The 13243-nt window shown below is 36.0% G+C and overlaps 2 protein-coding genes across 5 annotated transcripts; one reads left to right on the top strand and one right to left on the bottom strand.

The window, feature by feature from the left end:
- Positions 1–841: 841 nt before the first annotated feature.
- On the bottom strand, positions 842–6204 carry LOC21410411 (putative potassium transporter 12). Of its 2 annotated transcripts, XM_024168164.1 has the most exons (9): positions 5632–6204; positions 4500–4728; positions 4151–4399; positions 3735–3785; positions 3372–3632; positions 3049–3101; positions 2838–2952; positions 2461–2715; positions 842–2019 (listed from the first exon to the last, which is right to left on the bottom strand). In XM_024168164.1, exons 1-9 carry the CDS (start codon positions 5890–5892, stop codon positions 971–973), a joined length of 2523 nt encoding a protein of 840 aa, XP_024023932.1. In that variant the 5' UTR covers positions 5893–6204; the 3' UTR covers positions 842–970. The 2 variants fall into 2 exon arrangements, with proteins under 2 accessions (XP_024023932.1, XP_024023933.1); XM_024168165.1 differs by lacking the exons at positions 2461–2715; positions 2838–2952; positions 3049–3101.
- A 1561-nt stretch (positions 6205–7765) lies between these two features.
- Positions 7766–11406, top strand: LOC21410410 (serine/arginine-rich splicing factor RSZ21). Of its 3 annotated transcripts, none has more exons than XR_002902525.1 (7): positions 7766–7867; positions 8183–8299; positions 8572–8660; positions 8838–9075; positions 9810–9935; positions 10112–10359; positions 10582–11406. XR_002902525.1 is itself a non-coding variant. In XM_024168121.1 (6 exons), the coding sequence occupies exons 2-6, from the start codon at positions 8211–8213 to the stop codon at positions 10116–10118; spliced, it is 549 nt and encodes a 182-aa protein (XP_024023889.1). In that variant the 5' UTR covers positions 7766–7867; positions 8183–8210; the 3' UTR covers positions 10119–10519. The 3 variants fall into 3 exon arrangements, 1 of the variants encoding a protein (XP_024023889.1); XR_002902524.1 differs by having other exon boundaries at positions 10467–11406; XM_024168121.1 differs by lacking the exon at positions 10582–11406 and having other exon boundaries at positions 10112–10519.
- The last annotated feature ends 1837 nt before the right edge of the window (positions 11407–13243 follow it).

Here is a 13243-nt window from a genome sequence, read left to right as displayed (position 1 = left end):
TTTGATAATGTCTATTGTAGTAGGAAACAAAATACCTTCCCAGCCGCTTAGTGTCAGTGAAGGAATTGTATCTTTTCCACTTTTGTTTGGGAGCTGATAAATTGGAAAGAAATCAGTGCTTGAGGGATAAGCAATTCAAAAGTTTTGTGTTTAATGGTAGGTTTTTTTTTTTTTGTTTGCCTGAAAACAAGACAAGAAAAGTTGAACCAACAAACAGGTTATTTAAGACAACTTTGTACAAGATAATTCTCAGTGATACAAAAGGGAATTAACACTTGAGGTGATCTGTGCACGAAGAGAATACTTGTTCCGCCTTCCATATTTAGTTGGAGACGCATGCAAAAAAGATGAAACCCAAGCGATTCAAATGGTTACTTTCTCAAACAGTCCTACCAACTCTAATTAACGGCTAAAAAACGGCAATGATATATATCACTACGACTGATTCTCATCATGCATTTTTAATCGATCACAAATTCAGATGTCAACTTTGAAACCTACAGCTTATGGGGCAGAATCCTATACTATCTTAGATGTCAATCTCTAACCTGTTTGGAAACAAACATTCTTTGTCGCAAAACAAGAAAATTAAAAGCAAATGCATGGACAAAGTGGAAAGTGAAAATTTAATTTATTTATCTTTTTGCAAGCAAGGAAAGCACTGAAAGAGGATCTGATATGGGGGGTGCCTTTTAAAACAGTAAAAAGATTACATTCTTTCAAGTAAAAAAGTCAAATCCGGAAAACAAGGGAGAGACAAAGGAGAACATTCGTCAAAGCTAAAATTGACAAGAGCACAACACAAATAAAAGTGAGCAGTTTAAAAGTAATATCAAGCGAAGACTGTTTATTGTTTATTATTATTACTTATAAATAAGCAAAGTACATTTGAGATTTTGACATAGATATTGCAACTTGCAATACACAACTAATGAATGAAAATGGGCTAATTCCAAATAAATAAACAGAATCAGACCATATATGTCATCCCAACCTGAAGGATGTTCATGTGGGGTACACTCATATTTGCGGCACCGACTCTACAGTTCCTCCTCAAGAATGCATAGAAATAGTTTATAATCAGCTTCTTGAGGAAAAATGAGTTTTTCTTTGCCCTCACATCGCCATGTGCAAGCAAGTAAGTGAATCCCGAATCTATTGCTTCGCGGAGAGCTGAGAGCTCATACTCCAAACTCGGGTCTTCATCAGATGACATCACACTAGATGGCAACGCCATAGCAGTTTCTGCTGAGGAAGTTCCTGTCTCATCAAATCTTCCTTCCTGCATCAATGGAATCCTTAGCTCCTCATTCCCATCACCGGTTGGGACTCTTGAATCCCTTGACGTCATTGAGATGCTATCGTACTCTATTTCGGTTAAATTGCTCTCCAAGGCAAGATCTTGAGCCTCCCTCCTTAAAAAATTCTTGAGGCTTTCAACCAAAAGTTGCTCAAATGCGTGGTGATCCTCCTTTCGGACATCTTTATAACCATACCGGGCAATGCAGCGGAACATATGGTAATCCTTTTGGCAAACTCTTCGAAACAGAAATCTTTCCTCTTGAGGAACAACTGGGACGGGGACATACTTGATGCAAACAAAGACTATGGTGGAGTGGATAGCTGGAAGGCTAAGAAGAAACTGACCAAAAATGGAAGGAATGCCCTGGACAAGCTCATTGTACAACAATCCTATTCCTGGGGTTCGAACAGTCCCAAGTGTGGAGCCAAGCTCAAGCATGAAGTCCATGGATATCTTCTCTCTAACCTCACTCTGGTACTTCAAAACACTCCCATAATTCCAAGTGTACATTACACAGAGAAAGAAAGTGGAAAAAACAAGTGGCAGCCAACCACCCTCCAAGACTTTTGATAGAACTGCAGACAAGTAGATGAGCTCTATTGACCCGAAAACGACAGGGAAACACAAGGCCAGGAACAAGTTGGTCTGCCAAATGAGGAGCATTACAAGCGTCACCAAGGTTGTACTCACAAGCATGACACCAACTTCGGCTATGCCTGCAAGAACAACATGACTTGCATTAGTATGTGTACCACTAAGTTTAAGATCTTTATGAATCATATTGAGGACATTCATGTCATTGGCTGAGCCTTGGAATGTAAACAACTTTGACAAAGAACTACCTATTAGCACAAAGGTTTCAAGATTTGTTCATTCAAGAAATAAGAACATAAAAATAAATTAAGCAAAAAAAAAAAAAAAAAGGAAGTATGACGTGACGAGGAAACCGCAAGTGAAAGTTATGGTACCATTAACATCTCAAGAACTTCATATCTACTATTCTCGTCGGTGACATTGACAATGTACTGAACTATGAAATAACAGTCAAAATATGTATGCGAAATATCACATGACTTTTAAAAAATCTGTCGAATAATTCCCAATTGCAACTTAAAGAGGGGCAATTCCAGCAAGACGAGGGAATGGAGATACTTAACCGTATGCGTTGGCAATATCTGTGGTGCTCCTAAAGATGGAAACTACAACTATGCACATGACCATTAAAAACCAATTGATGACAGGGATGTAGATTTGACCCATTAGTCTCCTCGAGGTGTGAATTATCTTCAACCTAGGAAAGCATCCAAGAGCCATGGCTTGTTTGACACACGAAAATGTTGCGGAAATCATCGCTTGGCTGGCAATCATTGCAGCAAGAGTGGCTATCACAAGGACAGGCCAGAAAAGATGATCTGTTTGTTCCCAACATTAAAAAACTAGAAGTCTAAATAAGCTACCATATAAACTTACAACATAGAAGCTACAATGAGAAAAGATACAAAAAATGGAGTGCTTGTATGTTATTAAGCATAACCTGGCACGCAATCATAAAATATTCTTTCTGCAGAAGCAGGGTATTTCAGCAGATACGCAGCTTGGCCCATGTAAGCCAAGAGAAGACAGGGGAAAACGACGAAACTGAAGGCAATCTGCACGAGCAGAACAGATTTGCCATACAAGACTTTTACTTAAAAAGAAAAAAAAAGAGATATAAGTGACATGATATCAGAAAAACCGAACCAAACCTGTATGGCTCGTACAGAAAAATGGCCCAAGTCAGCAAACATTGCTTCAGCTCCTGTGGTGACATTTTAACGTAAGATACACAAACACAAGACCGCAAACACCATAAAAGGCATAAGCTATAAACAGTGGTGTTATATCTCACGTTAAGAAACTGAAGTTTAGGAACTTGAGATGTTAAGAAATGGACTATAAAAGGCATAAGCTAAGTACATATACTCTATACTTTTCAGATTTCAGCTTTTTCAAAACTTAGACTAATACAGGGAAGACAAAGTAAAAAGGAGAGATGTACAATAAAATTAAGCTTTATAGTGAGATGTACCTGTAATACACAGAACACAACCACCAAGAGCAGTCCAGGCTCCGATGCCGTTCTTTTTGAAGAAGAAATATATATAAGCCGGATTAAAAGCTTTCAAGACTGTAAAACCATGCATCGCAAGATTGTAAATTCCGATAGATCCCAGACTGAAGAACCACATAGCGAGTATTGGAGCAAACATGAAACCCACTTTGTTCGTCCCAAAGCACTGTATGCTGAATAACGCAGCTAGAATCAAAATTGAAACAATAACCACAGCACCTGCAAGAAAAATCCGAAGATTTTGTACTGTGTTACACGTGTAATTATTGGTTGCTCTTCGTAGCAATCAAATGGTACTGAAAAGATAAGTAAGATACCGACCTGTATCAATGCCTTTTACCGCACCCTTCAGACCACTCACAGCAGACAACACTGACATAAATCAATAAAAAAAGCAGCCTAACATTAAATAATTACAGGATGTTAAGATTGGCATCACTTCATTTCTGAACAAGAAAACTTAATCATGCATTGAAGGGACAGAGGTGGGGAAGATTGAACAAAGCATGCTGATGAAGTTAGTTCCTTATCTGAATCATCAAAAAATCGCATTACTTGCTAGTTTAAAGTTCAAACAGTTTATTAGCAACCTTCATTGCTATCAGCAACAATCGAACATGACAAACTCACATGTAAGTTACATTTGAAGTTTGGGATACTACTTACAAGAGGAACTAACATTTATTTCCCTAAATTTTCTAGTTGCAAGAACAACGTCCCACCAGGCAGCAACGCACCTGACATCGCTGGGGTTAGTATACCATCTCCTATAATCATGGAAGTCCCCGTTAGGACCAGAAACAAGAGAAGGGTTTTCAAAGGTGCTATCGTTTCCAAAGCCTCTTTTATACGCAAAGCCCTTTCCAACTCTGGAGTGGGCAGTTTCAGCTTAAAACTAGAGATATGTTCATCGGCTGGCTGACGATTAGGAAGCATATGCACCTTTGCATACCTGCATATCAGTGAATACAGTGCAAACGTTCCTCCTATTATTCGAAAGCATAAAGGCGTCAGTATGCACATGTGCTGAGCCAGATAGAATCTAACTGAAGCAAGTAGGCAATACGTTAACAAAAGAATGCCTACCTTCGCCATTATCATTGGCTTTGAGAACTACAAAAACGTATTTGGCTAATGGTATAAGAGCAATCGTGTACATCACAAGTGATAAAGCCCCCAAGACGTCAACCTCTGACTCGATTCGCACTTTGCTGAAGACATCAGTGAAGACATATAAAGGGCTTGTACCCATGTCACCGTACACAACTCCAAGTGTTTGAAATGCTAGAGCAACAGTGCTCCATGTGGAAAGGTCCTGATTTATTTAAGTAATAAAATTTTGTAAGAGAATAGTGGATGGAGAGTTTCCTTCCTTTTTCCCGTTGGGAAAAGAATTTCATATATTGTACTTCCAATGTGGATGTAATTGTTCGATTATAGATCAAACACTGCAACTTTTCTTGCTTGCAAATCTTGAAGTGATTGTATTCTTATGAGAAATGCTAACATTAGTAGAGTCCATGTGTCAAAACAGTGAATGCATAAAGTGACAAAGAGAGTAACAGAAAGATTGACGCTAGTATTTTTCTTATTCTTATTGAAACGTTTAATCAACTGCTCTTGGCTAGACATGGTAAAGCCGAACTCTCTATCACGAAAAAAATTGCTAACAATCAATGGCTGTGATCATCACTACTGGTTTTTTTTAGCTGGTTACAGATTGATATATACAATTGCGTGAGTCCCGTTAAGAATGAACTGCTGGTCCTAATTGGATGCAAAATGTATGGTGATGATCACGAAACGGAGCCAAAGCTAGTCCAGCGGGGGCTTAACTCAAAATTTTTTTTTTTCCTTTTAAATCATATATATAATTAGGTATTATATTATAGTGGTACTAATTAGCCTCCACTAAAATTAATGTTATAACCCTATTTTCAAACTAAAAGCCTAATAAATTTTTGATTTATTAGCCGCACTGACAAAAATTTCTGGCTCCGTCAGAAATACCCCATCTTCATTTTCCAATCAAGTCCAATAAAGAAAAAGTTAATAATTACTCAAATACACCAACTCCAATATTAATCTCTCAAGATTATATTATAACTTCCCCAGATGAAAATAACAGATTTATCCAATATCACTCAAAGACAGAAAGAAACAGCAAATTGGGAAAATCACAGTCCAAGAAACAGTGATTGTATTGTATTATTGTTACCTTGGAATCATGACCACGAGCACCAGAAATCTCCAAAGCCTCAACATCAAAAGAATCAACACGCTTGGGCTTCTTGACAAGCCTCCTTCTGAGAGATCCGAACCCTTCTTTACCTTCTTCCTTCTCATCATCAAACTGAGACCATGGTGGTGATTCCGAGTCCACCTCGCTCCCATCAACCCACCTTGACTCACTCCCACTCCAACTTCCCCCCAACAATCTCACACTACTACTCTCTTCAATCCTATCTCCTCCTTCCATTTTTTTTTCTTTGACCAAAATAACAAAAGCCCACTTCCCAAAACCTCCCACTTGGCCTTAAAAATCTTGACTTTCCATCATTTCTTCAAAAGTTTGAGCTTTTTTTTTTTTTCCTCCCCTTTTCTTGTATAGTTTTTGAGCTATTATTGGTGATCAAAATCTCTGCTTTCTCAGCTCAGCGAATCACGTGACTCGTGTCTGATTGTTGTGGCTCTTCTGAGATAAAGACAGCCTTGATGATTTGAGAACCGAAAGGACAATGAACATAGTTATGGGGCAATGGCAATATTACCAAACGCACGAATCCACCAACCAAATAAAATAAGCCCAAAAATTAAATTAAAAAAAAAAAAGATATTAAGATAACGTAACGTTCTTGATTACCAGTCACTACTGTTTAGTCAAAGAGAGTGATTGGATGTCAGCTTTTATTATCTTTTTCGTAATAATTTGTCAGTACATTCGGAGGAATGTTGAGGTGATGTTTGATTTATGATTTTAAAATAATGATTTATAAGTTTGATTTTTAAAATTTAAATTTTTTATAAGAGAAAAATATTTTAATAAAATTAAAAATTATGATCTTAAATTATACATAATTTTTAAAATAAACGTTATCTTAATATTTTATTAGGTAAAAAAAAATTCTACGGCGTGAAGGTTGAATTAGTTTTTAATAGTAAGATATGTACAAATATATATTAATAATGCGACACATAAAATTATTTACACTGTAAATTTATCAGTTAAAAAATTAATTTAACAGTAAAAACATAGTTCTTACTAACAGAATAAAAAACATGCTCAATTGTAAAGACTCTACAATGAAAAAGAGAAAAATTTTTTACTTATCTCATAAAAAAATTTGAATTATTATTTTTTATAAAATAAACTTTGATCAGAATAAATGCGTCTTTACTTCGCATAAGAGGAAAACGAAAAGTAAAGAATGATTTATTTTTTAATGTGTTTATAAAATCAGTAACACAATATTGATAACTGAAAATAAATATTAAATTTACTTATTTATCTTTTATGAATTACTACATAATCAATAATTATTTAATTATTTAAAAAGTTATTTTAATAATTATATTGATGATATAGTTATTTTTAATTTTAGTAAACATTGAAAAAATGAGATTCTTTCTTATTACACAATATAACAGTAAAATAAATACTTTAATAATAATCAATAATCCTTATTTTTATTTTTTTTAGTTTCCTTTACAATCTCGTTACTTTACTCATTATATTTTTCTATAGTTTGGTAAATGCATTAAAATTGTTTTTTTTTCTTTTTAGAAAATGCAAATGGGTTCGAATAATGAGGCAGTTTCTCTTTGAAATATATGGAGAACATCAAATTACCACTTCAGATGGTAAACAATATTAAACCACTTTATTAAAAATAAACATTATTACTTAATTAATAAAAATAAAATAAAAAATATGATAATATTTATTATTTAAAATGACATAAATAATAAATCTACACAAAATTATAACAAAATATATACTTATCTCTTGAAAACTATATCTAATAATAAAAGACAATAAATTGAGTCAGGAAAAAAAATAAGAAAGAAATAAAAGGACAAAATTTCAAGAATAAGAGAGGAGACAGTAATGGGACCACTGACAATAGTAGGTACAGCGATTAACTTGGAGATGAATTTATGGAACTGTTTCCATTTTCCAAGCAAAATTAAAAAAAGAAGGAAAAAATGATGGGAAGAGTGAATTGGGTTGGGCCATTCCGGAGCAATATTGGGCCGACAAATGGCCTACCCAAGTAAAGCCCAAAACAGACACGTCTAACACGTGAATGTGTACCACAGAGTTCACTTAAAACTCAAAAGCTCCAGGGAAGTAGAGCGTTTTCTTGTTTCTAGGGTTTTTGAGATTTTTTGTTGGAGTCAATTCGCTTTCTTCCTCGATCGGTGGAAAATCTTCTCTAGAAATCTTCTTCCATGTAAGCTTTCTTTCTCAGCTTCGATTTTTCTTCCCATGGGTTGAATTATAAGACCGGTATCTGTAGTTGTTCTTTTTGCACCGACGGTAAATCACCGACTGATCCGATTTTTCTGTTTGGTTTGGCGGAAAATAGTTCGCGAAGGAAATAGGAAACGACTTTTCGTAAAATTTGTATCTTTTTTTGCATTTTCTTTGATATAGGGGGTGTAAATTGTAATGCGATGTTTTGAGGAAATTTCTTTTGGATTATTATCTTTTATGGGAAGAAGCAAATCCCGACGATTTTTGTGAATTTAATTTCTCTCTTTTGAAGATTTGGGACTGGTTTGTGAATTGTGACGATGTCTCGCGTTTACGTTGGGAATTTGGATCCTCGAGTGACTGAAAGAGATCTGGAAGATGAATTCCGGATGTACGGCGTTCTTCGGAGGTGATCTTTACTGAATCTTTCTCTGTTAAAACATTTTTGTATATCATACTCTTAAAACGAATATATATTTTGTGGTTTTGGCCGAGTATATCGCATTGTTAATGTTAGTCTATATTGAATTATGTCTTCTAGGAGAGCAAACACGTGCTAAAACGTTTGTAGTTATTTTTCAGTATATTTTTCCTTGTTATTAAACTAAGAAAGCAAAGTTTTTGTTGTTGTTGTTGTTGTTTTTGTTGCTGGGTTTTGATATGTTAATGGAATTGATGCAGCGTCTGGGTTGCTAGAAGACCACCGGGATACGCATTCCTTGAATTTGATGATCGCAGGGATGCTCTAGATGCAATTCAAGCCTTGGATGGTCTGTAAATTTTTGTGTAGCTTTTATTTGGTGCTGATTTTTATGGGCCTTAAAGATGGCTGCAGCTTTGGAGATACTCGTCTTTTAACCTTGGCATAGTTGATGTTCTTTCATGGATTTTAGATTCTTTTAGAAATTCATTCCTTTAATTTAAAGTGTCACATCCTCGTTCCACAGGAAAAAATGGTTGGCGTGTGGAGCTTTCTCATAATTCTAAGGGTGGTGGAGGTCGTGGTGGGGGTGGACGTGGCCGCGGTGGAGGTGATGACTTGAAGTGTTATGAGTGTGGTGAGCCTGGACATTTTGCTAGAGAATGCCGTCTGCGTGTTGGTTCACGAAGTTTGGGTGGTGGAAGGCGTCGAAGCCCTTCTCCTCGACGCCGCAGAAGCCCAAGTTATGATAGATATGGGCGAAGGTTTGCTGTTCAGTTCGCTCTTATTCAGTTTTGTCCACATATTCATGCATGCTTCTTACTAACTTGTCACGCTCTCTCTCTCTTAATTTTTACGGGAAAGAAACAATTCAAATGTACGTTTATATTTGTGATTGCAAAACCATATTTCTATGTACAAGAGAATAAGTTGTATAAAAGCGTGAGGGGAAAGGAGCTCATACTCAATTCCTGACTATTGGTTCTAAAAGATGATCCATAACAATCAATGATATATAAAAATTGGGACATGTCGTTGTTATAACCCTTGGGTAGAACTCATCATCAAAAGCTAGCTTGTAGGGAGAGGGTGCCCAAGTGGTTATAAACCCACATGCTAAGTCCATACTTTAGCAATGTGGGACTCAACTAGGATCCTAACATACCACCACGCTTCCGATACCGACGTCCGCGGCGGCCCACTTTGGATGGCCCACTCTGGCCTTTCTAGGTCGCCCCTCCCCAGGTCGCCCCTTCCGCAACGTGGGCCTAAGGAGGAGCATGTTCTGATACTAATTGTTAAAACCCTTGGGTAGAACTCATTCCCAAAAGCTAGCTTGTAGGGAGAGGGTGCCCAAGTGGTTATAAACCCACACGCTAAGCCCATACTTTAGCAATATGGGACTCAATCAGGATCCTAACAGTTGTATGATGCAATTAATACTTGATATCTAGTCTTACGTCTAACTTTTCCTTTTATATTATTCTTCTCGTGACAGGAGTTATAGTCCGCGTAGGAGGTCTCCCAAACGCCGTAGCATGTCACCACCAGTTCGAGGAGGTCGAAGCTACAGCAAGTCTCCTCCATATCGCCATGCTCGTCGTGGGTCTCCTTATGCCAATGGGTATGTTATATCGTGTGTATGTTGTGATAGCTAGTTACTGAGGTTCTTTAAACTTTTGATATTTAGGAAGTATTCCTGAATATTAATTTGAATGATGGCACTTGTCCAAAGCATTTCTGATTTTCTTTTACCTTTTTTTTTTTATAGTGAATCTTCATGATTTGCTCTTGTTGCAGGGACTGAAGCTGGAACCTGAAGTGGAGCAAATGCTAGATGACCTCACAGGATGACGCACCACTATACTTTTAGTTCTAGTAGGATTTGGTTGAATGGACGAGGATCATATTAGTTATGTTGATATTATGACAGTGGGTTTTATTAGAAACATGGTATTGGATGGCTTCTACAAAGCGTGTTGGCTGCCAAATGGGGTGCTTTGGACACCGTTTTGCGCTGGCTTTCTTGCTTCAGCTTAATTTTGGAGGTCTCTTTCCTACTTTTTAGTTGACATATTATACTTATATGTTCTAATATTAACTTATTGATTGTGGTATGCAAACAGTTTCTAAATCTTGGTTGTTTTGATTTGAGGTCGGTTTTTGGCTATAATGGCATCGTTGGCCGCTTACTGCATCTTTAATGCACATGGTTCTCATCTCTGCTTCTGCACCACTATCTTCTACTTCTTGTTGCTCGTCTACACTAGTGAGTAAAACTGGAATATACAGGAAGTGTGGTTGTGTACTTGTGTGGCACTCTTTTGTTGCGTTCTTCTGCAACAAAGCTTCTGGTCTATCTTCTTTTTTTAGCTGACTCAACCTTAAAGACACTGAAGCTGTTTACTGCACTCGCTTCCTCTGCGTCTCTGCACATGATCTTCTCGTTGCTTTCTCTGCATTTTAGTTCGCTTACTTTGCATGTTGAAATATCCTTAGTAACTCGGCTGCACTCAACCTGTCAACCATTTATGAACGCCCCTGTCGTCGTAAAGCTCCCATCATAGACTCCCACTTCTCAATTAGCTGGTTGAAGAAGGTGAAGGTGTTTGTTGGACCATTGGTTATATGCGTCCAAGTTTGGTTTTCGACTGGTTGGTACTCAGCTTCCATGGTAGTAATCTTAGGAAATAGTGACCACCAAACTTCCTCTCTCCTTTTATTGTGTTCATTACCTTGTCGGGCCATGACATGTCTCCCGCTTTAATCACTGCAGTCTTGTGATTTGGTGTTGAGCTTTTGCACCCAAAATGGAGTTGCGTGATTGCAGTGGTTGGTTGTACCCGTCAACCAAGTTGTTTTATTCTAAGCTCGTGTAGATTATCTTGCATTTGGGATTTCGCCAGTTGGTTGCTGTTTCCTTTTTGTCATTGTTGTTATCTCTTTGATTTAGATACCATGACCTTTATGTCAAAAAAAAAAAAAAAAAGGAGATGCACGAACCCTCGATACTTACAGTATATGTTGTAATTTTAACGTTCAGGTTGGTGACAACTTTGTAAATTCGGTTGAGCATGCATTTGTTAACAATTGTTCTCAAAAATCATTTTTACGTTTTGTTTCGATTCCCCTTTCTGATGAGGTTGAATTTCTTGTCTTGGAAAAAGAGACAAAGACGACCGATTCTTTTCTTTTTCTGTTAGACTAAGACTACATGATGGTTTATTTTCTCTCATTTGTTCTTTTTTGGTTTGTCGAAATTAGGGTCTAAGGGTCCGTTTAGTTTGCTGATTTTTTTTGGTTTGTCGAAATTAGGGTCTAAGGGTCCGTTTAGTTTGCTGATTTAAATTTTTAATTCGAGTTGAGATGTGATTTTATGTGAGTTTTTTACTGTAGTAAAAAAGTTAGATGTGATTTTATGAGAGCTTTTTACTGTAGTAAAACTCAAATTAGCAAAGTGAACGGGGCTTAAATATTTGTTATTACTTCTGGTCTATGAATTCAAATTGGAAGAGTATTTCTTGTTGGGCGGTTCTTCTCGTTGTATCTTGTTTTCTCCTCGAGTCACAGTTACGTTTGAAAAAGAAATATTGGCGTAGAAAAGCATTTGTAATTTAACAATTTATGTCGTTATCACTCTTGTAAAGACGATTACATACATAAATCTATGTGAATAAATTAACCAGTACGAGATCGGATAATGTGTTTAAAAGAGTAAAAGGTAAGGATTCGTTTATTTTGTCGATTTGAGTTTAAAATTTAAATTTTGTTACAGTAAAAAATTTTTAAAAACAGTTACATTTAATTTTTTTATTACAGTTAAAAATTCTCATATAAATTTACATTTTAATTTAAATTAAAAATTTAAATTAACAAATTAAACGAATTTTTTTTCTTTTTCATCTTTTGCGTCTCTTGGGAGGCATAAAAGGCTATGGGCCTGTTCACTTCGCTGATTCGAGTTTAGAATTCGAGTTTTTTTACAGTAAAAAGCTCTCACAAACAATCACATCTAACTTTTTTGCTACAGTAAAAAGCTCTCACATAAAGTCACATCTCAACTCGAATTCTAAACTCGAATCAGCGAAGTAAATAGGGCCATAATATTCTTAACTGCGGATCCCAAAAACAATTGTTGTTTAGAAAGTATATCTTTTCTTGTACTAACGAACTAACCTTTCCTTTGCGTTCATGCTTATATTGTCTGTTCTAAACGTTCAAGGATTTTAATTGTTTTGTTTGTTTGTTTTTATGTATTTATTTATTTATTTTTTTCGTTTCTGCCTAGTATGCCATGGGAAATTCATCATGATGGATAGTTTTAGTTGACTTTTTCAGTTCTTTGTTCTACTCGTGTAGCATGATTTTTATTCATCCACTTGATGCTTTATTTTAAAAATGGGGTTTAATGAGTTTTGGTTGAACTTAAAAATTCACTCATTGAAATTAAATAAGTAAATAATTGAATTTAGTTGGATGTTTGTTAACAACGAAATTGAGTGCTAACGCCTATTTCTTAATTGAACTAACCGATCAACTTTAACTTATTTTGCTATCTTACATTTATTTTTTATTTTAATAATTTTTTACAAAAATTTTCTAACATATTTTTTTATGAGAATAAATCCTACTACTTCTAGTCTTGGGGTTCTGTCAAATTCAACGATGTATTTTCTTAATGAAAATCTCAAGGATTAAGAAGGGGCCGTTCACTTCGCTGATTCGAGTTTGTAATTCGAGTTGAGATGTGATTTTGTGTGAGAACTTTTTATTGTAGTAAAAAAGTTAGATGTGACTGAGAGATTTTTACTGTAACAAAACTCGAATTCTAAACTCGAATCGGCGAAATGAACGGGGCCGAAGTCAGTCAAATTTAATTTCTTAATGACCTTGGCGATCACGTCAAGCTTAAAATAGAGAGAAAGAGAGAAA

This window comes from Morus notabilis, unplaced genomic scaffold, assembly GCF_000414095.1.
Source record: "Morus notabilis unplaced genomic scaffold, ASM41409v2 Scaffold99, whole genome shotgun sequence".
NCBI lineage: Eukaryota > Viridiplantae > Streptophyta > Magnoliopsida > Rosales > Moraceae > Morus > Morus notabilis.
Note: the sequence above shows the minus strand (reverse complement) of the source record. Positions and strands in the feature narration are given on the sequence as shown.